The sequence below is a fragment of the Diospyros lotus genome, chromosome 3 (assembly GCF_014633365.1).
Source record: "Diospyros lotus cultivar Yz01 chromosome 3, ASM1463336v1, whole genome shotgun sequence".
In the NCBI taxonomy this organism is placed as follows: Eukaryota; Viridiplantae; Streptophyta; class Magnoliopsida; order Ericales; family Ebenaceae; genus Diospyros; species Diospyros lotus.
In genome coordinates, this window is record NC_068340.1 from 9,491,944 (window position 1) to 9,517,918 (window position 25,975).

Genomic DNA, 25,975 nt, shown 5'->3' on the forward strand with positions numbered 1-25,975 from the left:
TGCTGCTAGCCCCCACATCTGATACTTCCCCGCTAGGACCGAGAATGGTGAAAAGTACAAGGTGAGCTACAAAGCTCAGCAAGTAATAAGCTAGAAAGAATAACTAAAACTGAATCGAAGAATATCGATACTGATAAATTACTCACTAAACTTGTACTGAGAGATATAATATTCATTGGATTGCATTTACAAGATGTAATGCACATAAATTGTAAACTAAATGCAGGTATGCAACTTTGGCTCATAGGCCCACATAATTGTAATACATACCTGACTGATCTGATCCTGCATACATAAAAACTGTAAGCACATATTATGGGCAAATGCCCTAGCCCCTTGGTCGTTATCAGGCGAGCAACTCATATCTGGGCTATAACTAAACTGATGGGATCCCCGCGGACTAGTCGTCTGGAGCTCATAATGCAATGCAATGCTCATATACATGCTGGCACACGATATGTAACGCTCCATATAAAGTCATGCTCAATGCTCATACCAAGATGTATGCACTTAATCTCAAAAAATATTGTGTCATAATAAATACTAAACATGTAATCTGATCTTCAATATATTGGAATACAAAGATTCTACGAATTATGTATTATGGTATGGACATAATTAACTCGTTATATTCTGGCATATAAATTCAATATTTGGAGGTATTGAATATTTTTAATTGAATAAAACTTGAATTAAGCTATACTGAAAGTTCAATTTGATTTTTGGAAAAGCCATCCAAATATCAAGAAGGATATCTGGATATGATGAAAGACATTCGGATATGAAGAAGACTCATTTGGATACGATTCTAGACATCTAGGTATATATATATATATATCAGGAGACTTATTCGAATATAAAGTTCAACTTTAGAGAGAGGCATTCGGATACCGAATGAGGCATTTGGATATGCTAGACCTATCCGGATAGAAGAAATGGCTTCCGGATATGAGCTATCTGGATATGCGAAGAACCATCCAGATATCATACGCAAGGAACTTGGAACTCATCCAGATATGGGAAGACCCATTCGGATATCTAGAATTAAATTTGATGAACATGAACGCTAACAGAGACTGAAATCTAAAACAAAACTTAATGATTTTACACCATTCTGAATAAAATCTTGGGAAAATGAATCCCAATTGATATGAAATAACTTTAAGGATGATTCAAAGATAATATTTGATTGAATTGCTATAAAGATCATGCATATATGAGAACTTGACTCTAAAAGAAATAAAAGGAGGACTTGCACTCCAAATGGGAGAAGGAGTAATTGAACTCACAATCCAAAATGGAGAAGGAGTAATAGAACTTGCAATCCAAAATGGAGAATGAGTAATAGAACTTGCTCATAACTTCACTACTATACACACACACACACACATATATATATATATACGTCTCTGCTTACTGATATAAATCTGAAAACTACAACAAAGAACTAGAATAATTTGAAAACGAAACTAATATGAACCTGTAATGGAAGGGATTATAGTGAAGATACTTGCCTCGATAAATCTTGATCGACTCACATGATCTTAACCAAAAATCTCCTATGCAAAGCAACTTCTGCAACTCACAGACTTCTTGGCTCTTTGCTCCTCATGTGGCGTGAAGAAAACTATAGCTTATGTGCCTTTATATAGATAAAGAAATAGTCATAGAAACCCATCTCCTTTTCCTTTTATAATTTGGAGTCCTTATTCTTAATTAACTTGGAGACTTTAAACCTAAACCTTCTCACGTATAGATTCTCCCAATTACATAATATCTCTAATTATAATTCCTAATAATAGGAAATTATTATTTAAAACTTTAGAATTACCTTCATGCCCTTGCATTTAATTTTCACATAATCTAAATGCCTTTAAATGCTATTCTCTCATTTAAAAATTCTTAAATTGCCACATTAAATATTTAATTGGTAACTCTCTTAAGCCAAAAATGAAATAAGGAATTAAATAATTTCTAAATAAATTCTAGGCTCTCTAATGGGTCATTACATTTAGTCATTTTAACCTTAGCAACGAGTTCCTTTTTCTTATTCTCAATACTGCAAACCCTATCATCAATGATCATTTTAAGTCCCTTTTTCGGAGAGTTGGCCCATACTCAATAAATTCCAATGTAAACTAGGGGAAAAAATACATCAGAGATGTGTTCGCGAGAGCCATCTTTCATTCGGATGAGAATATTACCTTTGCCCAAAATTGGAACTGTAGCTTTATTTCCGAATTTCACTTCCCCACGTACCGATTTGTCTAAGTAAGAAAACAGCTCCTTCTTGGCACTCATGTGATTAGTACAATCGGTATCCAAATACCACTTGTGGGAGTGTTCTTCTTCGAAGGCACTACAAGCTAACAAAAAGGCTTATTTCTCTTGTATGTCAGCTTCAACATAGTTAGCATGTTCATGATAAACTTTTGGCAATTTAACTCTACAATTTGGTTGATAATGCCCAAATTTCTTGCAATGAAAACACTGAATTATGGACTTATCATACCTACCATCTCCAGATTGCTGATTAAAGTTACGTTGCTAAGAGGAGGTACCTTTTTTGGGGCTCCTACTCTTACCAGCTTTCCCTTGTGCTGATCATTTACCACCGCTAGAGCTACTTGTGTTGGAAATAGTCACCTTGCTTTGAAAAGCTTACTCTACAAGCTCGACTGACCTCTGATTCATTCTGTATTCATGAGCACATAACGAGCCCATCAAACCCTCAATTGTCATGGTTGAAAGAACCCTTCCTTCTTCAATTGCAGCAACAACATAATCAACCCGACCTATCAAGGATCTCATGATCTTTTCAATAACACGTATATCTTCCTTTTTTTCACCATTAACCCGCAATTGATTGACAATGGATTGAACTAGAGAAAAATAGTCAGATATAGATTCAGAATCTTTCATTTTAAGAGATTCGAATTCACCTCGTAAGGTTTGCAACCTTACACTCTTCACCTTTTCATTGCCTTTGTAGGATTTTTGCAACATGTCCCATGCCTCCTTAGCCGTAGTTGCACTCGAGATCTTTTCAAAGACAATCTCGTCTATAGCTTGGAAGAGGAAGAATAAGGCCTTCTTATCCTTCCTTCTGTTGTCTCTCAAATTATCCTTCTGGCTTGAGTAAGTGTTGTTGCTGCATCTTCAGACATTGGTTCTGCGTATCTAAGGTTAACAACTTTGGACAGCTCTTAAAAATCGAACAAGGCCTTCATCTGGATACACCATTGATCAAAGTGTTTTCCGTTCAACCTCGGAAGCTGAGGTTGAAGTGATATGTTCATTGCTGGACCCTACTTTCAAGCAATCTAAGAAAGAGAACTTAGACTAACAAGAACACTGGATAATCCCAGCTCTGATACCACATGTAGGAAATTAAAATTGAAGTCTTTAATTTCCCAAAAAAACACTGGATCTAATAAATAGCAAGAAGACAGAAGAAGAAAGATATTTTATCAACTGAAGAAAAAATCTACTTCACAATGCAAGTACGATGCTAATTTATAGGAAAACACAAAGACTCATGACTCAACTTACTCCTAAAGAATAGCTTATCAGGTCCTATTCTTAAGGCACAACTGCTAACCCACTAAAACACCTTGAAAAAAACTCCTAAAAATCTATAAAATAGTTCAGACTTATTCAAACTAACAAGACTCAACCTTTAATAAATTAAACACTCTAAGTTTGAGTTTAGATCAAATTCCAACATTCCGTGTGAGCTCTTTTTGAGTTTGAACCATCCATGGTTTTTACAATTACATTAGGTATACCTATAACATATTTTCATTAATCTTTAAAGAAAATATTCATATGTAGATAGTTATTTCCTTTCATTTTTTCTACGAACATATTATAAGTTAAAAATTTTTAATTACAAAAATGGCTATAGGTCTCTAGAGGTCAAAATTCCACTTTAGATCCTCATTAAAACTTTCCCTGAGATCTTTTTACTTGAAGCCCTCGTTAATCTCCCAATCCAAAACTTTTTTGAGTTCTTCCTTGTCAATCACATCCACTTGGTTCTCTTCTTCAACTCGGTTATTGTAGACTGTCTGATCCATCTCCTCATCATGTGTTTTGTATGTGGCCACGTTTGGGATAAGCAATATGGCAATTCTAAAAGGTCAAGTCCTAGTATCTTCTTAAGGTCATCTAAAATTTTTCTAATACCTCATGTCTTGGTATCCTATTAAGGTTGTCCAAAATTTTTCTAATGTCTCGAGAATTTCAAGTCTTTCTTAGATTCTCACCATCTATGATTAAACATAATCACTTGGGTAAACTCAACTTCTAGAATCCCTCTGACAGTATCAACTTTAACAATCTTCAGGTTCTTAATTGAATGCCTTACTAGGGTTTAGTTGATCTCAATTGTTAATTCAAACTTCCCATAGGATTCTCCTTAAGTTTGGCTTAATGCAATCAATCTAAACAATTCCTTTTAGCTTAGGGCCCCTAACTTATTGCATTTCTTCAATCAACGTCAAATTCATCCATAATCTATCTTCTTTGTAGTTTTTTCCTTTATTTCTCTCCATTTTTTTTTCTATCAACAACTCTTAACTTAGGTATCAAGGGTTATTCTAGAGAAGACCTTGAATAATACTCATTACATGTTTCCCGTAAGACATCTGTAGAGAATAGCGTTAATAAAGAAGGTCAAACAACCAACCGTGACATAAGGGGCTTGCACCCAGTATCTAACCCAACTATTTCTCATGGCTTATTATACGTGCCGAAAGAAACTTCAAAAATGGTTTTTCCTATGTTTTTGGGGGGATTTTCCAACATTTTGCAAACGTCACAAAATCCCTCACTTCTTATAATATTTACTTTAAGACTTGGCCCAATTTTGAAGAACAATGTCTAAATTTCTTAGTTGTCCACAAAGTTGATAGGTAGACCTCATATTTTCATATTTACTACTTACCCATAAAAAAATTGTATTCAAACTTCAACATTATTTGTGACATTTTCCAGAAAAATTCTAAATCCATAAATTGTTTGGCCATTAAATAACCATGAACTATGCAAATTTGTTATTTTGTTTGTATCCCAAGTAATAAGCCATGATTTGTAAGCCTAAGGCTATCTCCAACTATAGGAACTAATAGACACCCAAGAGAGGGGTGAATTTGGTTTTCAAAAATTTTTCTTAGATTTTAAGGACTCTTTGAATAAAATAGTTTAAACTTTTCAAATTAAAAAGACTGGAGATTTAAACAAAACTTTGACAAAAAATGATTTTTAATAAGTTAAATACAAAAGATTGATTCTTTTAAGTTTTGGAAAGCTTTTGCTAAAGCAAGAAAACTGATCACAAGTTGGTGATATAAATTTTGCTGAAATATGAAAGACTGTGCTAAAATGAAAGAAAGAAAACAAAAATGCAGCACATAAGGATTTTTATAGTGGTTCGACCCAACCAACCTAATCCACTCATTTGGCTCCTCACTAAGGACTTTAACAATCCACTTAGCTTTTATAAGCTCAGCTATAACCTCAGTTTTTCACAAGTGCAATCGTAACCTTTGTTTTTAACAGGCTTAGCAGTAACCAATACAACTAGTTTTTAAAGGCTCAATTGAAACCACTACCTTTTACAGGATTAGGTGTAACCTCTTACCTTTTCAAAGGATTAGGCACAACCTCTTATCTTTTTAGGGCTCAAGCATAATCACAGCAAGATATAAGAAGTTTACAACTTAGAACACTTGAGAAGCTTTTACAAGATTTGAAATCAAATACAAAAGGTTGGCTTCTCACAAAGAAAAATAAAGATAAGAGAATAAATAGAATGTAAACACTTATTCTCTCTTTATGTAAATGATGATGTAAGTTTGAAGAAGTTCTTTGGCTCAAAATAGTAGAAAGAATTTCAGAACCAATAGGTTTTTTCTTTATCTTCATCTCTTTTTATAGTTGTTATCATAAGAATGAGATATCTGCAACGACGACCTTCTTTTTTTATAAAATAAATATTAGAATATTCAAATATTATGATAAATGATTTATGAAAAATTTAGAGCATTTCCAGAGCCTAAACGATCCAATTTGTGCATTAAAAGCACGTGCAATGGTTAATTTAATGACTATTTTTAAACTTCAACATGCATTCACTTGATTAATTTTGGCTCTCACTCGAGTGAAAAATCTCATTAGTCAACTAATACTACACTTTATTACTGTTCAAATACTCGAGCAAACTCAATAGATAATTAAACTTGAAATACAGAGAGTTTGCATAAAATACTCGACTATCACTCACTAATAGTTGATTATCCATTAATATACACTCGATTGCTCTCAAAGAATACTCAATTAACACCTTATAAACATAATCATTCATCTATGGGCTTGAAATACTCAATTAATACAAGGTTATACTCGATTATGCTTATATCTTAATCGATTAAAAAGGAATAACACTAGTCTATCACATAGATCACTCGATTAATTTTGACATAGCCGAAACCTTATAATAAATACTCGATTACAAAGAGCATTCACTCGAGTAATATTAAACATACTCGACTACACTCAATGCCTTAATTGATTATCATTCAAACAACATATATTGTTCTTAATAGTATGAAAACAACATCTAAAATATCATGAACATTGAGCTTAAATATAAAACTCAATTTTCTCATTAAGAATAACACAACACATAATTGATATTTTAGATGTTGTTTGATATTTTCTCTTAATAATTGATATTTTAGATGTTGTTTGTAATACCGCCTACGAAGGCTCATAATCCCTCTATGCATTAGTAAACTTACTCATCCATCAAATGTGGACCTTCATCCACCCCCGCCCTAGTCCGTACTAGGCAGTATTATGAGTCGTAGCTCCCACGGTTGGCATAAGCCACCGGCATCAAATGTGGACTATCATCCACCCCTGCCTTAGTCTGTACTAGGCGGTATTATGAGCCGTAGCTCCCACGGTCGGGTATAAACCCATCGGTAAAATACATCTCCCCTTAACACCTTTATTTGCAATAACTAGCTCCCATGGAACACAAAAGAATACCAACAAATACTCAATTAATTGGAGCTCTCTCATTTACCACCCTCTAGTCATTTCATTCCCAAGGTTTGTCATAATGGAGGGTTTCTCTAGGAGTTCCCATATCGATTCAGGGTAATTCAGGTGTACAAATAAAGAAAACAAACAATAGGGGAGACAACCGGTCGATAGGTCAATAGGAGCGGTCGAAAACACTAAGGGTTTCAGAAGAAACCGGTTGACAGCCTCAACCAATTAGTCAACTGCTTGGGATTCACCCTCTCTGTATCTACCAGTTGACAGCCACTGCAAGTGAACCTGCCAACCAGTCATTGGGAATAGTCGATAGCCTACCTGGGCTATCGACAGGTGGCAGCTAAGAGTTGCATATCAAGATAAAAAACGCAAACCTTTCACACCAAACTCATGCATGTTTCTACACCTTAACAAAATGCATCATTCCTTTTCAAAACATGGAGAGGAACAAGTCTCCATTTGGATAGTATGAACGGTTAACCGAAAATTTGACAAAAAAATACACGAAACACAACCAACTAGGTTTTCTCCAAAACCCCCTTCCAAAAGGAAGGGTTTTCCAACTTCCACCCCAAAATGGGCATTTCAAAGACTTCAATGAAAGAGAAAACTCTAGATTTTCCCACAACAAGGATCCTAAGTGGAAGCTTGCCACTTAAAGAAGTTAGAAGGGAACTTGCCTTTGATCTAAATAGAAGATATTCTTTTGAAGGAAAAGAACCCCAAGCTTTGATCTCCAAGACTCCACCCAAGCCCCTTAATCTTGGCCTCCAATCCTTTCCTTGAACCCCAAATGGAATGAGAAGAAAATGAGAATGGAAGAGGGAGAGAGGGAGAAATGAAGGAGAGAGAGAGAGAGAAAGGAATGAGGCTCACTCTCTCTTTTATAACATTTCTACTTCCCATTTTGCCCCCCCATTCCATTATATATATTCCCCTTTTGTCCCTTCCTATTTTCTTTTCCTTAATTAATCACAAATTCACACACACACACACACACACACACACACACATATATATATTTACAACACTTAAGATATCACTTTCAATTAATATTCTGAATTTCATTTACATGGCATTAATACCCCAAAATACCAAAATAATATAAACCCATAATCGGGTTGTTATAGTTGAAGCACAAAGCTCCGTCGGAGAAGATGAACACGATGAAACACATTGTAGCCAACTTTTCGTCAGCTTTGGAGATAACTACTAAATCAGGCGGTCGGATATGACAAAAAAGAAAAGGCACATGGCTAGAGAAGAAGTAGAGTCACGACGAAGGAGGAAGCGAATAGACATGATAGAGACAGTCGGTCACAATGAAACCTAGGGAACAATGGAGAGGAACAAATGCAGTGGAGGAGATGAATAGTAATATTATTTATTATTAAATTAGAAAATAAATATTAAATTTTGTAGTAGTAAAAATTATAAGTAAGGTAAAAACAATTAGAATTGAAGTCTATTAATAAATAAATGAAATAAGAAATCAAATAGAGAGTAGAATAGAATGTGGTTAGAGATAGATTAAAAGAAAGATAATGGCTAGGGTATCCCAAGAGTATTGTACAATGTAGAGGGCGTGATATAGAAGATGAATGAAATTATAAATGAGAAAAGTGTATCATAAAGCTATTATGCGAATATCATTTTGTATTCGCACAACAAGGCTGTTTGGCTTACCATTTTTTTTAGGGGGCTTCTAAGTCTTTGTATTTATAAATTGTGTAAAGCTTAAAAGCTTGGTAGTATTTAAGTTGATAACGTATTTGGATAAATGTACTTTAAGATCTCATTTATATAGTTATGTGTTTGATTTAAAAAAGCCGAGAAGCTATCATAACTTAATAAAAGGATGAAAATGGACATGTTGTTGAATAATACAAATAAAATTCATAAAATAATAATTTTTAATAAAAATAAATTATATATATATGGTAATGCAATATATATATATATGTTAATACAATAAACTGAAACACAACACAATTATGTTTAATAACACAATTATTAGTGGTGTAAAGGCTATTTAACATATATGTTGGTGTTAATGCCCTAATACTAGATTTATATGATGTCTAGTATGAGTGATAGGCCTAATGATATAATCCTTCATGGATTAATGATCTGTTGTTGGTTTTTGATTGTGTATCTGGTCTTTTAACTGGAAGCGACAGAGTTGTCTTGTGTATTAGTGTTAAGGATTTGCCGTTGAGTGGAACCATCTGATGTAAGAGGTGAGAATGCTCTCTGTGTGGTCTCTATGTAGTGGTATATAAAGGTAGATGCTCGTTGATGAGATCCACTGTCCTTCATTATATGGGAGTAAATATCCTATGCGATCTTAGTCGGTTAGTGATTGTAAAAATCCTTGGCCAAGGTACATATGATTGGAAATGAGTTTTCTATGTCGGAAGGAGTTTTGATATGTTATCTCGATCACCTTAGACTAGATCTGACAAAGTTACCGACTCCTGTGAGTTTAATAAGACCATGAATTTTACTTAGTTGGGATGTTAGTCAATAAAGGGATTATAGTGCAAAGTAATCGAGAGCCCTAATAAGTTTATATGAAGCTCTGACTTTGTTGTCATTAGAATCGTCCTGAGTCCTGATTAGAGGATGCTTAAGATCTTTCAGGATGCTTTGGGGAGCTGGAGAGATTCTCTTAGTAGGTCGAAGTGTTCGACTGGCATAAAGAGTTGACGTGTTTTGATTGTTACATGGCTATGAATGTAGAAGGTCACACTCTAAGTAGGTAATGCGTTGGACTAGTGAATCTAAACTAGTTGACTGATCTTCTATCATTAAGAGTTAATGAAAATTTTAGTGAGATATTAATTATGAGAATTTTTCTTATTGTGTGATTAATTTTTGTATAATATTGTGCATAATTGTTATACATATATTATATTATACTGAAGGAATTAATTAATTAAATGAGAGGGAAATTACAAATGTTCAAAAAGTCAAAATGCAATTGAAATTGGAGGAGTGGCAATTACAATGTTTGACGAGTACTTCTACAAAGCCAAACAGATTGACAGAGAGGGTTACCAGATGGGGATAAAAGACCAAAATGCCCTTGCCCCCTTTGCAAACTTGCAAAGTGGACCACTGCCCTACTCTTTCCTCTCTCCCTTCCCTTGGCCGCGAAGCGAACGCTAACTGTTGACCGCCGAGTGCTGCTGCATTCGCCTTGCCACCTTGCTGCCATCGTCTCGCCTTGTCTCGTCGATCATTGTTGCATCCTCTGATGATCGACGAGGCGACAAGGCAAGGTGTAATGAGGCGATGATAGCGAGGTGATGAGGTGAAGGCAACAACGTTCGATAATCGCATCACGGCCATGGGAAGGGAGAGAGGATAAAGGCGAAAGGCGAAGACAATGGCATCCCCTGCAAATTTGTATTTTGGACGAAGACATTTTGATCTTTTTAACCCTATTCAATAAGTCCCTCGGTAAGCCCTCGAGTAATGTAGATTAAACCATGTTTGAAATTGTATTTTGAAAAGTCAATACAATGTTTGAAAAGTCAAAATACAAATGAAATGGGAGAATTATTCTCCCCGGCTGCCGAGTATAATATATATACATATATAAATATATGTTATATTATATAATATATTATCATATTAATGAAATTAAAAGGCCAGCCGTGGTAGTCCCCCCTTAGCTCCTTCCGAAGTGCGCTAGGTGCCCGTGAGGCTTCCCCAAGTTCCAGTATCCCGTCCGTCTTCTTTCTCCTCCGTTATTCCGTCCGTAGATCCACCACAAGCATATATATATATATATGTGCGATATATATTATAGCAGCAGGCGCGCACGGATCCTTCCCATCTCTCCGCTAGATATATATTGAATATATATTTGCAAGAAGAAACTAGTGCAAGCACCAGCAGCTTGGAGTAGTGTTCGGTCTTCTTCTCGGTTGATTGGATCTTCTTGTGAGGAGACGAAAACCAATTGCAAGAAATTTTACTCGTTGGACGCTCCAAGGATGGAGATAAGCTCGTGATCGAAAATATTAATAACTGAAAGAATGGACAACGACATGCAAATCCAGCGAAGGCGTTCATCATGGCCATTGTAAGAGACCAACGTGGGCAGTTGAATATAGAATCTTCGATGCGACAAGAGTTGTCAGCAACTCTAAGTGGGTAGTTGTAGGCGGCTCGTGGTAGTTGTGGTTTGTTCTCTTACGGTACTAATAGCTGCGACAAAAAGAGTTGTCGTCGATACAATGGTTGGGGTTTCCGGCGATACCAACAGCTATGATGGTAAAAGGAGTTGTTGGTATAGAGGTTGGGGTTTCCAACGAGTTTCCAACGATTGTCTAGCAAAGGTTGTCGATGGTGGATTTACAGTCGTGGCCCCTTTTTGTGATATCCCGCTTAAGATTTGATGAGGGAAAATGCCCTCGGGCTTATAATTACTCCAATACCTACAACCAGTAGCAACAATGACACATGTACGATTGGGGAACCACGCCCTGACGTCATCTTGCTTAAGCCTAGAAAGGATACGTAGCAGATATGTCTCAGCATGCCAACTAACCGGTTGCTCAAAGGAGATTCTCCGAATTCCTCGACATCAATCATCGTTTTGAGGATCATGGAGATAGGGACTATCCCGAACCCCTAAAAAATGATTATCATATCAATATCGGTAAGATCACAACCCTGCAAGGTACGGGATGGGGATCCCGACGATTAGAAAGGGAATCCTTATCCTGGCAAGAGGATAAAAACGAAGGCAATAAGGACGGGTAAAGGAGTCCACACTCTTTTTTTCCTTGAGTTCTTTACTGTATACTAAGAACCATAGATAAAACTGGTGAACTGACTTGATTGTCGGAGTGATCACGGGGGAGAAAGTCCTCGACTTCATCTCTTTGCAGGTGTCTGGTCTAAGGTAGAGGAAGGCGATCGGCTACCGCATCATCATTTGGCACCCACCATGTGGCCGAGGCATTTTTCTTTCTGTCTCTCCAGTATGATTTACCATAACATTCAAGTTATCTCTCCGTCTCAATGGCAACTAGAAGGCACCAATCTCGGGCTATCGGTGGTAACCCCGCCTCAGAGTCGAGCCAAAACAATCCTCCAAGGAGCTAGCTAGGGAGGGACCATAGCCCAGATAACCCTCCTCCCTCGCCTAATCGGATCACGCTTTTGGAGAATTAGGTCCAGCGCCTGATGGAACTGCTCACTGGCTTCCTGAACCATCAGCACCAGCAGGCCCATCATTCTCAAGCAGGGGGGAGGTAGGAGCCCCTACTAGAGGAAGAATCTTGCCTGTGCGGGGCAGACCCTAGAGGACTGGGACAGAAAGATGGACATGGGGAGGCCGAAGAGTCTTCCAGCATGTTGTATGCGCAATAGTAGCAGGAGAGGAGGTTGCATCAGTTGGAGAAGGAGATTGCAGCCCTAAAATCAAAGCAAGGAGAGTCTCAGGGGACGGTAGTGAATTAGCCCCTTAGCCTGGAGATTATGGCTGCGGTACTACCTGAGCGTCTTCGTATTTCGGCTATCAAGCCCTATGCGGGGACTATTGACCCAATGGATCACCTGAATTTTTTTACTTCCCATATGATGGTGTAAGACACGTCTGACGCAATGTGGTGTAGAGTCTTCTTGGCAAAGCTGGAAGGGCACGCACGCACCTGGTATACAAATATGACCCATCACTCAATGGCCAACTTTGCGCAACTTCGGAGTAGCTTTCTGGATCACTTTGCGCCTCTTTCAAGGCATTAGATGTCTACTATGGCCCTCGTGTGCCTAAAGCAGAACCAGGGTGAATCCTTGAAGGATTTCATCTTGAGGTTTAATATGGAAGCCTTGAGCATTGAGAACTTCGATCACAATGTTGCTATGGTGGCATTCCAAAATGCCCTAAGGCCTGGTCCATTTGCTCAGTCGTTGGCTAAAACTCCCCTGCTTACGTTCACAGATATCCTTGGCCGAGCAACGAAGTATATTAATGTTGAGGAGGTTATGCAGGAAAAGAGAGTCGAGTACACTAAGTAGAAATAAAAAAAGAAACATTCCAAAGAAAATAAGAGTGAGGGTAGAAAGGAGGATCGAAAGGAGAAGCACTGTCCTCGGTGGGAGTTGAACAATTTTACCCCTTTGAATGCCCCAAGATTGGAGATCCTCACCACCATTGAGGGCAAGGACTATTTGAAGAAGCCCCTACCGATGAGGGCACCATCTAAAAAAAGGAATCGAAATAAGTACTACCGCTTCCATCGAGATCACGGTTACAATACAGAGGAATGCCACTAGTTAAAAGAGGAGATTCAAGAGCTCATTAATCGAGGTTTCCTTAGGAGTTTTGTTTCCAAGGAAGCAGATTCTCGAAGGGGGAGAGAGCGGCATTCGCGGAGTCCTCCCCCTAGGAAGGACCGAGCAGAAGAGCGAGATTGAGTTCAAAATTCGCCCTGAAAGGAGAGACCACCGCAAGCAGGAGAAGATCATCCTTAACCCCCAATGTTTCATACACTCTCCACAAGGGAGGTCCTAGGCGTGAGGGGTGAGGAGGATGCAGGGTGTAGCAGAACCTCGTGGGTGAAGAGGTTGAGGAGAGGGGAGATGACCTCCTTTTTAGATAACGATATCCCCGGGTATCCAAACCGAAACGATTTGTTGGTAATAACAGTCGAGCTTGGAAAATGGGAGCTTCGGTGGATCCTAGTAAATCCGGGTAGTTCTTCGGAGATCTTGTACATGCAAGCCTTCTTGGGCATGGGATACCAAATGGAGCAGCTGAGGCTAGCTTATGTCCCTTTGGTTGGATTTGATGGGGAAGTAGTGTATTCAGATGGAGTCATTCAACATTCGTTAATCTTAAGAAAGGGTTCTCGAACCTCTCAGGGTTATGCTGGATATTTTGGTGGCAGACGTACCTATGGCTTACAACATGATTCTAGGAAGATCGGGCCTCAATGCTCTTCAGGCTATTCCTAGCACGTATCACATGATGATGAAGTTCCCCATAGCCAATGGGGTAGGTGAGGTGCGAGAAGAATAACGTTTTGCCCGGGAATGTTATATGGCCTCCATAGGCGTGGCGAAGAGTGCAGAGACCCCGCGAGGATAGATAAAGAAGAAGCCGCCATGGGGAGAAACTTCTGGTCATGAAAAGGACTTAGAAGAGGAAAGAGAGGATAGACCCCCACCAACCGTCAGTTTCCTATTGGAGGGGTCGGGAGATCCAAAGACGGGAGAGCCGGTGGACAAGCTTGAGGAGGTACCTTTAAGGAAAGATTGCCATGATCATTGTATAAAGATAAGCGCCAAGCTAAAAAACCCTCTAAGGGGTCAGATCTTAGCCCTCTTTCGACAGTACGCAGATGTCTTTGCATGGACAACCTAAGACATGCCCAGGGTCAATCCGGAGGTCATGGCCCACAAGTTAGGAATACATTCGGATTTTTGACCTATTAAGCAGAAGAAGCGAAGTTTTACCCCAGAGAGAGCCAGAGGTATTGAAGCAGAAGTGGAGAAGCTAATGGGGGCACAATACATTTGGGAAGTTGATTATCCCGAATGGTTAGAAAACGTGGTGTTAGTACCCAAAGGAGAGGGCAAGTAGAGGCTTTGTATCGACTTCACTGATCTTAACAAGGCTTGCCCGAAGGATAACTACCCTCTTCCCCGGATAGATACCCTGATTGACGGGACGACTGGTTGTTTATTTATGAGTTTTCTAGATGCCTTTCTGGGGTACCACCAGATTCCCCTGCATCTCGAAGATCAGGAGAAGACGTCGTTCATCACAATAATGCCATTCAGGTTGAAAAATGCAGGCCCCACCTACCAGCGTCTGGTGAATAAGATTTTTCAAAATCAACTAGGCCGAAACATGGAAGTTTATATAGATGACATGCTGGTGAAAAGCCTTGTTATCGAGCATCATCCTGTAGATTTGGAAGAATGCTTCCAAACTCTTCGTAAGTTTCATGTAAAACTTAATCCTACCAAATGTGCTTTTGGAGTTTCTGCAGGAAAGTTCCTGGGTTATATAGTTCATCACCGAGGAATTGAGGTGAACTTAACAAAGGTTAAAACCATTCTAGACATACCAGCCCCGAGGAACATTAAGGAAGTACAAAGCCTAATAGGGAGAATGACGGCTTTAGGGAGATTCCTCTCTCGGTATGTGGAGAAGGGTCTTCCTTTCTATAAGGTCCTGTCGAAGGCAAAGAATTTTGTCTGGGACGATGAATGTCAAGAAGCTTTCAGCAAGCTAAAGGAACATCTAGCCTCACCCCCGGTTCTCACCAAGCCTTAGCAAGGAGAACCATTGTATCTTTATTTGGCAGTAACCGAAGAGGTTGTGAGTTCGGTGCTAGTCAGAGAAGAAGACAAAGGGCAGAGGTCTGTTTACTATGCCAGTAAGCGACTAACAGGGGCTAAAGTTCGGTATTCTCCCATGGAGAAGTTGGCCTTTGCCTTGGTAATCTCGGCAAGGAAACTTCGGCCCTATTTTCAAGCTCATACCATTATTGTGCTTACTAACCAACCTTTGAGGTAGGTGCTTAGCAAAACGGAGCTCTCAGGAAGGATGTTGAAATGAGCAATGGAGCTCACGGCTTTTGATATCGAGTACAGGCCTCGACCGGCTATTAAGGCCCAGGCAATGGCAGATTTTATTGTCGAAGGGATTGGATCCCAAGAGGCCTTGGAACAAGATTAGAGGCCATGGATGTTGGCTGTGGATGGAAGCTCGACCTCGGGCGGTGGTGGATCAGGGCTAATGATCGAAGCCCTGATGGGTAGACTTGGCCTTATGCCTTGCACTTTGAGTTCCGAGCATCTAATAATGAGGTTGAATACGAGGCCATGTTGGCAAGTTTGAGACTGGATGAGCAGTTAGGCGCAACGAATTGAAGTGAGTTCGGACTCCAATCTAGTCGTGTAACAAGTGAATGGGGAATACGAGGCTCGAGAAAAACACATGGAAAAATATCTGACTATGGTCAAGGAGCTGATGACACGCTTCCAATCGGTGAAGGTGGAATATATTTCTCGAGCCCAGAATATAGAAGCGGATCTTTTATCCTGAATCGCTTCGTCCTCCTTCTCGACGAGCTCTCGAGAGATTCGAGTTGAGTCTCTATCACAGAAGAGCATCAAGGAGTTAGCTGAACAACTGTGTGTTGATGCCGAGCCCAGTTGGGTGGATCCCTTACTCTTATACTTGAAGCAGGGAAAGCTTCCCGACGATAACTCAGAAGCTCGAGAAATTAAAAGAAAGGCCTGAAGTTTCGTAATAGTCAACGGGGATCTCTATAAGAGGTTATTCTCGTAGCCCCTGCTCAAGTGTATCCGACCCTGTGAAGTGGACTACATTCTAAGGGAGATCCATGAAGGTGTATGCGGAAGCCACATTGGGGCTCGAACCCTTAGCCAAAAGGCTCTTCAACAAGGGTATTATTGGCCAACGATGGTGAAGGATTCAGAGCAGCTGATTAGAACCTGCGATAGATGGCAACAAACCTCTAACCTGGTTCATGTACCAGCTGTCACTTTAACTCATATGGTTGCACCTTACCCTTTTTCTTAATGGGGCATTGACATCTTGGGTCATTTTCCTTCGGCGGCTGGCCAAGTTAAGTACATTATTGCCGCCATAGATTATTTCACAAAGTGGGTTGAAATGGAACCAGTGGCCTGCATTACTGCTCAGCAAGTAAAACAATTTCTATGGAGGAATGTGGTGGCTGGTTCGAAATTCCTCAAGTCCAAATTTCAGATAATGGCACTAAGTTCACTGACCGATTGGTACATGAATGGTGCTAGAAGCTGAAGATACGGCAACATTTCACTTCGGTGGCTCATCTGCAAGCTAAAGGCTAGATCGAGCTCATTAATCGAAACTTATTGCATGATCTAAAGGCCAGCGTGAACAAAGCAGATGGGAGCTGGGTGGATGAGTTACCAAGTATTTTATGGTCTTACCAAACAACGGTGAAGGTATCTATAGGCGAGATTTTGTTCAGCCTATGTTATGGTTCAGAAGCTTTGATCCCAGTTGAAATAGGTTTGCCAACCCTTAGAATGGAACTCTTTAGCACGGAGTCTGGTCGGGCTGTCGAACACCGATAGATTAGATGAATAATGATTTTGATTTGCAGCAAGGGTGCAACCCAAAGTCGTCTCCCAACGAACCTCAAACGGATCTGTCAAAACAAGACTAAACGGGGGGGGGGGGTTTGGTGAAAAACAGAAAACAAAATAAACACGAAGACAGTAAACCGAGACGCAACCAGTTGCAACCTTTCCTCCCTACCGGTTATCATCATCCACCATATAAAGAACCTATTTATCTTTAATCCCCAAATCTAACAAAATATGCTTGACAATCGCCGAAGACTAAATCGAAACAAATATAAAAATCACAGGAGATCTTCTTGATCAATATACAAGTTTCAATTTCTTTTAGCACACAGATCTAAAACCGACATGAACAATCGCCCACTAAGTTTATGTTGTTTCTTGCAAACCAATACCCCAATCGAGCCTATTAGTCAATCTGCCCAAGCATCATGCATGCATTCGTACGATCGCATAAAATACATACACACTTGAGAAGAAGCAAAGAAACAAAACCATAAGATTAAAGATGAAAACAGATATACAAAAACGTCCAAAGATTCAAACCAGATAAGGAGTATGGCATGCAACCGGTTACAAAATCCTTAGCCTTCCATCTTGACAAGAACAATGGAGAAAAGGAAAATTGGCTACTGTTCACGTGAGAAAAGAATTGTCCAGCCCTAATGGCCTCTTAATGTGCTTAAATAGAGCTTAGGGAGGAAACCCTAGGTTACCGAAACTCCACAGCTGATTTTGAATAGGATAACGTGCGTTTTGGGCTTCGGCCCCTTCATAAAAATTGTAGATCAGGAAGAGTAGATGAATTTGGAATTTTTAATCACTTGATTTGGATATCGGACACCCAAGTTATGGCCTTTTAAAGAATTAGTGTCTGTGCAGCTTTCCTAATTTAACCCAACTATCTGGTCCCGACTTTGAAGCGATGTTTGGAGGCCCAAACGAACTCGGATTTGGACAAATCATATCATTATAGAAAGCCTAAGAAATTATTTGCAATATCTCTGAAGACATCATTCACGTTCTGGGATTATAACTTGGCTAAAAATTTGAAAGAATCACAGAAGGTCAAATCTGTCAGCACACTTTTTGCTTCTTTGTCTCCAATCTCCTTATTTCCCTTCTTGCCATCAAAATTCCTTATGACCCAGGAAGTCCTAATCTGTCTAAAATAAAATAAAATAGTGTGAAATCCAATTCCTATAAAATAAAATAAAACAAAATCAAGATGAATAAAATGACACAACTAACGTGCAAAAAGACTAAATATGAGGGCTAAATAATATGAAAATATGCGCTCTATCAGAGTCCAATGAACATAATCTAAGAGACAACTTAGATCTCTTTGATGAACTTCGTGATCAGGTGAAGATTCGACAGACAGCGTACAATCGGCATATTTAAAAGTACTATAACCGAAGGGTAAAAGCTTAGAATTTCCTTCCTGGAGATTGGGTGTTGCGGCGAGCAGATGTCTGAAGTACTCGGGAGGCGAACAAGTTAACACCTAATTGGGAGGGCCCCTTCAGAGTGGTGGAAGCCCTCTATCCTGGCGCTTATAAACTTCAAACCGCAGAGGGTGTACTCGTTAAAAACACTTGGAATGTGCAAAGTTTGAGGAAATTTTATCAATAATATTCTTTATTGATTATGACTTCTGAAATAAATCTATTTTTCTCTCCCAACAGTTAAAGCTCCTCACAGCAAAAGATCCCAAGGGACCATTAAAACCTCGAGCAAAGAAAAAGGATCAGATGTGATCCTCGGGGGGCCTTAAACCCTCGACCAAAAGAAAAATGATTAGATGTGATCCTTGAGGGGCCTCAAACCCTTGGCCAAAAGAAAAAGGATCAGATGTGATCCTTGGGGGGCCTCGTACCCTCAACCAAAAGAAAAATGATCATATGTGATCCTTGAGGGGCCTCGAACCCTCGACCAAAAGAAAAAGGATCAGATGTGATCCTCGGGGGGCCCCGAACCTACCTCAAAAAAAAAAAAAACAAGCGAAAGAATCAAATCTGATCCCCAAAAGGCTTTTCCCCTAGTAAAGGGCAAGGAAAATCCTCCAAGTGTAAGAGGGGTTAGATGTAACCCCCACCCCAGTAATGGTCTCCTTCGAAGAGTTACGGTCTCTTTTAAAGAGTAATTAACTAAGATAGGAAATGTCCAATCTTTGGGAGTGAAGGCAAAAATTTTGTAAGTTCTTGGGAAAGCAAACAAGCAAAGAAAGAAGAAGATGTCAAATCAGGAGGTAAAATTTTATTGAAGTAGTAAGTTCAAATATAAAGGCATCTATTCTAAAGAAGATAAAGCTACCGAGACATCGAAAGCGATGGAGTCCACATCCAGGTTCGGGAAGCGCTCCTTCGTAAGTTTCTTCATATGCTCGAATTCACCCCGAAGGACACCTTCTAACTCCGCAGCATAAGCATCGGAGCTTCGAAAATCCTCAAGACCATTTTGGAAGGCCACGTAGGCATCCTTGAGGGCAGATTGGAGCTTGGAGTTACCTGTTCGGAGCTCTTCTTTGCACCGAGAGTAGGACTCCATTGCTTCTACCTGGCCCTTTTTAGCCTCTTTCAACTCCAAGGTGAGTTTCTTCATATTATCTCAAAGTAGGTTATTCGCACCCTTAGCAGTATCCAACTCTTCTCTGAGTTTAGAGTTGGCCTGATAAGCCTCCAGCATACTCTTTTCCTCCAGCTTCAAATGTTCACGAGCTTGAGCCCCGGCCTCTTTGGAAAGCTTCGTTTCCTCCTATGACAACTCAATTGACTTATTGAGGATATGTATGCTATGCTGGAGTTCTGCCAGCTTGGAAGAGAGGGCCTCAAGCCCTCGAAGCCTCTCGACTTCAAATTCTAAGGAAGCGATCCGGGCTAAGAATTCTGATTCTCGCCAGGCAATTGAATCTTGAAAGGCCGAAAGGCTCTAAAAAAAAAATAACAAAACAAAATGAAGATCAAGGACTATTCGTATAAAGAAAGCTCGAGGAAGAAACCAAGCGGTAGACGTTACCCATAGAATCTCGACGTAGTAATCTGGGTCACCCGTAGCTGGCGAAGCACTGGTGATAGCCAGGGTCTTAATGGGGGCCTTGGCTGCATCAGGAACTAAAGTCGCCTCGGCCAAAGTAGGAGAGGGGTAGCCTCGACCCTTCATCGCTTTGCCCTTTGGGCCAGAATCTCCTTGGTGGAAAGTACAGAAGCCTCCTCTAATAAAGCTCTCCCTGTTAATCCCCGGTACCCCTCCGGTGATAGGGACGTTAATATCTGCTTAAAAATAGAAAGGATTGGAATGGTGGGAGGCCTGGTGGTTGACTCCATACCTACAAGCGACGGACTTCCTTGAGCCTCCGCCCTAGCCACCTCAAATGCCTAGGAGATAGTTTCATCATCACCTTCAGACAGATCTTGCAAGGACGCAAGCGCTACTGCTGGTTGCTAAAAAGGTTGGGAGTCCCTCTTGTTCTTTGGGGCTCAGGGTCCTGAGGAAGGGCTCTTCAGGCAAGCCTTGGGGCCATCCTTGGAGGCCTCCTAGAAGGTCTTGAAGTCCCCCTTAGACATCTTCTTTGATCTGAAAGAAGTAGATGGTTCTTTATTCCTAGAGTTCTTCGGAGCTTTCTTGAGCGCCACTGAGAGCCCTTTGTCATGAGAGGGCTTGGGGGCCTTCTCAGATGCTTTCTTGGGTTTGGTTGGGGCTAAAGGTCCTTTTCTCTCGAGAAAATCTAAAATCATCCCCTCGGTGATGGGGGAATAGGTTATCTCCTAGAGATTTTTAACTATGCGAGAAAAATAGTGAAGATCAATATCTGGTAAAAATGAGGAAGTAAGGGAGGAGGTAAAGGGCTAAACACTTATAGGTCTCGCCATCTAGGCCCACCTTGCTAAGTGTCGGGTTGGAAAGTCATTTCTCTTCCCAGTTTCGACTAATACCCATGATTCTACTGGCTGATTCTTTGATAGCCTCGACGCTCGGACGTTTGTGTTTGGTATTCAAAGTCCACCCGTTGCACACGGACCAAATCTCTTGTGCGGAACTGGATATTCTAGGGCGGACAAAGATGAAACACTCATTCCAGTCATCTGAATCTTTAGACCCCCCGGACAGCATGAGTGTCGTGGCCTTGATCTCAAGTTCAGGATGCTCCTTGGATGCGAGGAGACAACTTTCCTTCACGATTCTGGGTGAGATAGAATCCAACCTCTCAGATTGCGGTTGGTAGTAAAGAAGTAATCGAAAAGATCCCCTGAAGTCTTTATTCGACCGAAACTATAGATAATGATGAAACCCATTAGGTACCTCCACTCAAAGGGGGACAACTGTGTTAGAACGATGGTGAGATGTTGAAAAAGCGACATGACCCTCTCTCGGGGGGGGGGGGGGAAACGAAAGCCTCTATCGAAGGCACAGTTGTAGAAGCAAAGACGACCGGCGACGAGGTGGCATGCCCGCAAATGAGTGTTGAACTCGATCTCCCATTCTTTAGGAATCTTATATTTCTTCTTGAACTACTGACACTCTGACTCACTCATCCATTGACAGGGAATGGAAGAGGCAAGATGGTTTTCCCACTTAACAAGCTCCATGCCGGCCAAGTTAAGCCTTCCGGATCCGGTGATCGCCATGAAAGAAAGTGAGAAGAAAGAGTAAAGAAGATGCAGGAAGAGAAGGGAACACACGCTAGCACAACAGCAGGCTGGGCATAAAAGGAATCGGGAGAAGAAGTGAGTAGAAGAGTTAGAGTTGCCTATTAAAACTTTAAAGGTAGAGAACAAAAGGGCGGGTAATGATGAGCATTAATCACCCAAAGATTGCGCGACTTGAGAAGTGAAAGGTTTAGACAACGTCTAGGGAACGGATACCGACATTGGAACAAATTGGTAACCACGTCGTATACACATACACAAGAAAAATAAACTCCTTAGCTTCTTAGACCCGATGGATCTCAACCCTCGGAGTAAATGGGTGCTCGAAACCTTTGGGGACTTTGACACTCCTTGAGCCATTCAAGCTAGAGGGCTCGAGGAGTGGGGGGGGGGGCAAGTGATGAGGGAAAATACCCTCGGGCTAATAATTACTCCAATACCCCGAGAATATAGCCAGTAGCAACAGTGACACATTTACAATTGGGGAACCACGCCCCTGATGTCATCTTGCTCAAGCCTAGAAAGGACATATAGTAGATACATCTCAGCATGCCAACTAACCGATTGCTCAGCGGAGATTCTCCAGATTCCTCGACATCAATCATTGTTCCAAGGATCATGGAGATAAGGACTATCTCGAACCCCTCGGAAACGATTATCATATCCATATTGGTAAGATCACAACCCCGCAAGGTACGAGATGGGGATCTTGGCAATTCGAAAGGGAATCCTTATCTTGGCAAGAGGATAAAAACGAAGGCAATAGGGACGGGTAAAGGATTCCACACTTTCTTTTTCTCCTTGAGTTATTTACTGTATACTGAGAACCAGAGATAAAATTGGTGAACTGATTTGATCGTCGGAGTGACCACGGGGGAGAAAGTCCCCAACTTCATCTCTTTGTAGGTATCTGGTTCAAGGCAGAGGAAGGTGATCGATTACCGCATCATCAAGATCCATTGGATTGACAATCTCTTTTGGAGGAAAAGTCCTAACTCTCTTTCACCTTCATTGAGATAGTCTTATCACGGGTCCAACAAAGGGTTTTGGGACAGCTTACAGGTGGATTGACTTGATCCCCTACACTTGTGGGGGTGGCTTGGTCGGCCAAGGACATGTATTAGAGTGAACGAGGAGTTGGATCAAGAAACAAGTTAGTGAGCTGGTACGGGATGAGATCGCATAAGTTCAATCGGGAGACCGAAAAGTTCAGGTTAGATGCTTAACAGAAGCAACCAGCATGCTCTTTGAGCTTAAGGTATCATTTACCGTTAATTGCAATTCTAAATTGTATGATTTTGTTTTATATGCGTATGACTGCTATCACTATCATGGAAGAAGCAATCCATTTCTGCTGTTTGTTTATTTGGTTTTTAGAAAAAAAAATTTAAAAATCAATTTGTCTTCTTCCTTCTACCGCTAAGCGTTTGTGTGCATCTCCGGTGCCATCCCTTCACACACACACACACACATAGAGAGATGAAGGACGCTGACGATGGAGATGGCTATGGAGATGTAGGTGGCGGACGACGATAACGATAGATGATGGAGAAGGCAGTTGCCAATAAGGATGGGACTAGAGGTAACGATCGCCATGGAGGAGATGGCAACAACGACGACAATGGAAGAGTTAGAGGAGGCAACAATGGAGGCTGGAGGTGGTGGGTGATGGGGATGGAAAAGGTAGAGGGATGAAGAAGATGGGTAGAAGTTGGAAACATGATAGTTGTTTGAGGGTAAATTTGTCATTTACTTAGTCAATGAAATAAGCTACCAAGAGCTTATTTGGAAAAGTTGGGAGGAGAGTAGCTTATTGAAAATATTTTTAAAATAGTTTATAAGCTCGACACCATTTAAACTTTTGTAATTTTAACAAATGCATAACTAAATAAACTTAGCAACTTATAAGCTGAAGAAAGAGCTTCTAAGTGGTCAAAACAGAGCACCAAACACCCTCTACTTGTGTTATATAATGAATCTTTTGTGTTATAGATCACATTTTTTATGTTGTACATGATACCAATTTCATAAAATGCAATAAATTTTTTCTAAAAAACGGTCAGAAAGTAATTATCTAATAGAAAATATGTAATTATATGTATGGTTGAATTTTTTTTTCTTATGTTAGAAGAAAACAACATTCAGTAGATGGTAGGAAGCAAGCACATGGGGAGGAGTATTCCAAAGAAAGACCAAGCAGAAGCACAGCGGCTTCACCCCGTAATATACACACTAATTGACCCTTTTTGGTTTGAAAATTTTGACCCTTCGTCTGTCATTATGCTCAGCACACCGAACAATGAGAGATAAAAAAATGAAATTAGTGGAAGGATCAAACTTGGTCTAAGTTTCCCTTTATCCAATGGCCTACTTGATGTTTTATTTGCTCACTTTTTAAGGGTAACTCTTAGTTAGGCTCTCACCCATTTTTGTTTATTTCTCTCGTGAGATTAAATTGCACGGGATCACCCTCAATTTTAAGTGACATCTATAATACCAACAACTAGTATTAAGGGCTTCTTTCTTGGGTACTTGGTTTGTTATTGATCCGAGTAAGTTGTCGTTTGGATGGTACACTATGGGCCCACAAATGCAGGGATGGACCCCTACTTGGATGACTATCATTTGATCACGTCACCTAACAAAGCAATTTCAGATTTGACCAAGCAACTGGATAAATAAAAAATGACAAATAAACATGCCATTGAATCGCCATTGCCTTGTTACCTCCATAAGAAAGAAACCCCGTTGCCATTTACGCTTCAAAACCAAAGTAGGAGCCCCGTTACATATTTGCAACTCAACTCAATGTAACACACAACACGAAACGGACGACACGCCAGAGCAGAGCAGAACAGAGGCGAGGCAGAGCAGCATCCGTGGCTGGCCCAACGCTTCCTTGTCCACAATGAATAGTGTGTGTGATTGATGCGAAAATCAAACAAATAATGGCTAATTCTTTCTCTTTCTTTACCCCAATCAACTCAACAACATATATTATCCCCACTTATTCTTCTTCTTCCTCAAGCGGTCAATGCGACGGCCCTCTCCAGTTCCCCTACCCTCTGCGTCAGCGAATTCAGCATCCGGCTTTGCATCTCGTTTCTGTCAAGCAGCTGCTTTACCAAATTCACCATGCTTTCATTATCCATCATCATCCTCTCCCAAACCTTTGTCTTCCCCTCACCATCGCCGCCTTTCGCTTCGATTATTATATCCTTTTGCTCACAAATTGGAGCCGCAGATTCCGTATCTCGGTTACTTGAAATGCTAGCTGCGCCTTTTTTACCTTCATCTGATTCCTCAATTTCTACTGCCACGGCGCCATTATCGGAATTAATCATCAAAACCTCAGCCGACTGTTCTTCGACTTGCGGAACTTCAACAACAACAAAAGCGTTGTCGACCCTCTCCTGCAACGCTATCACCTTCTTAATCACGGCCTTCCGGCAATTTCTGACCCCGACATCGACACCACGGATCGAATCTAACTGGAAGAGCAGAGCCATGAGCTCCTCGTTCACTCGGATCCGCTCTTTGGCGTCCCTTCGAATCAGCTCGACAGCCTCCACGCCCCGCGAGAGTCTCGTTTCCACCTCCTCAACTTGGCGCCCTATGAATCGGATCTTCTTCAAGCTCTTGCGCACCAAGAAGCCTCTGAAAACCTTCTGGATCTTCAAAGTGGAGGCAGTTCTGGACATCTGGGTCGTCTCCTCCGACCCGACGAATCTGACCGGGATGGAAACGACCTTCCGCGGCGGTCGGACTGGTATTCCTCGGGAGGCCTGGTTGGGATGGCTTTCGAAAGACGTAGTACCATCCATTGAATTGAATTGTTTGAAAGCTTTTTGCGAAAAGTGTGAGAGTTGATGTTGTTTCTGCGATTCGAAAGACGATTTTGGTTGAGGAATTTATGGGATTGGGATGGGTGAAAGTTCCAGTAAGTTCCAGACGGAGATGGGTACTGACGACGCGTCTTGGTCATGGCCAGATAGAAGATTCTAGGCTGCTCTCGATACCCTTATTAAAAGAGTTTGTTTTTGGTCTTTAAAATAAAATATAATAGAAGTATTTTGAGAATTTATTTTATTGAGAACTCTAAATTTTTTATTTGATTATATATAGAGAGA

The 25,975-nt window shown here is 40.5% G+C and overlaps 1 protein-coding gene across 1 annotated transcript; it reads right to left on the reverse strand.

The window, feature by feature from the left end:
- Positions 1 to 24,868: 24,868 nt before the first annotated feature.
- LOC127796818 (uncharacterized) lies at positions 24,869 to 25,669 on the reverse strand. The gene has a single exon (XM_052329218.1). It carries the CDS (start codon positions 25,667 to 25,669, stop codon positions 24,869 to 24,871), a length of 801 nt encoding a protein of 266 aa, XP_052185178.1.
- Positions 25,670 to 25,975: the final 306 nt, after the last annotated feature.

Coding starts and splice junctions, on each gene's coding strand:
- LOC127796818 (XM_052329218.1), bottom strand. CDS start 25,669: ATGGATGGTACTACGTCTTTCGAAAGCCATCCCAACCAGGCCTCCCGA.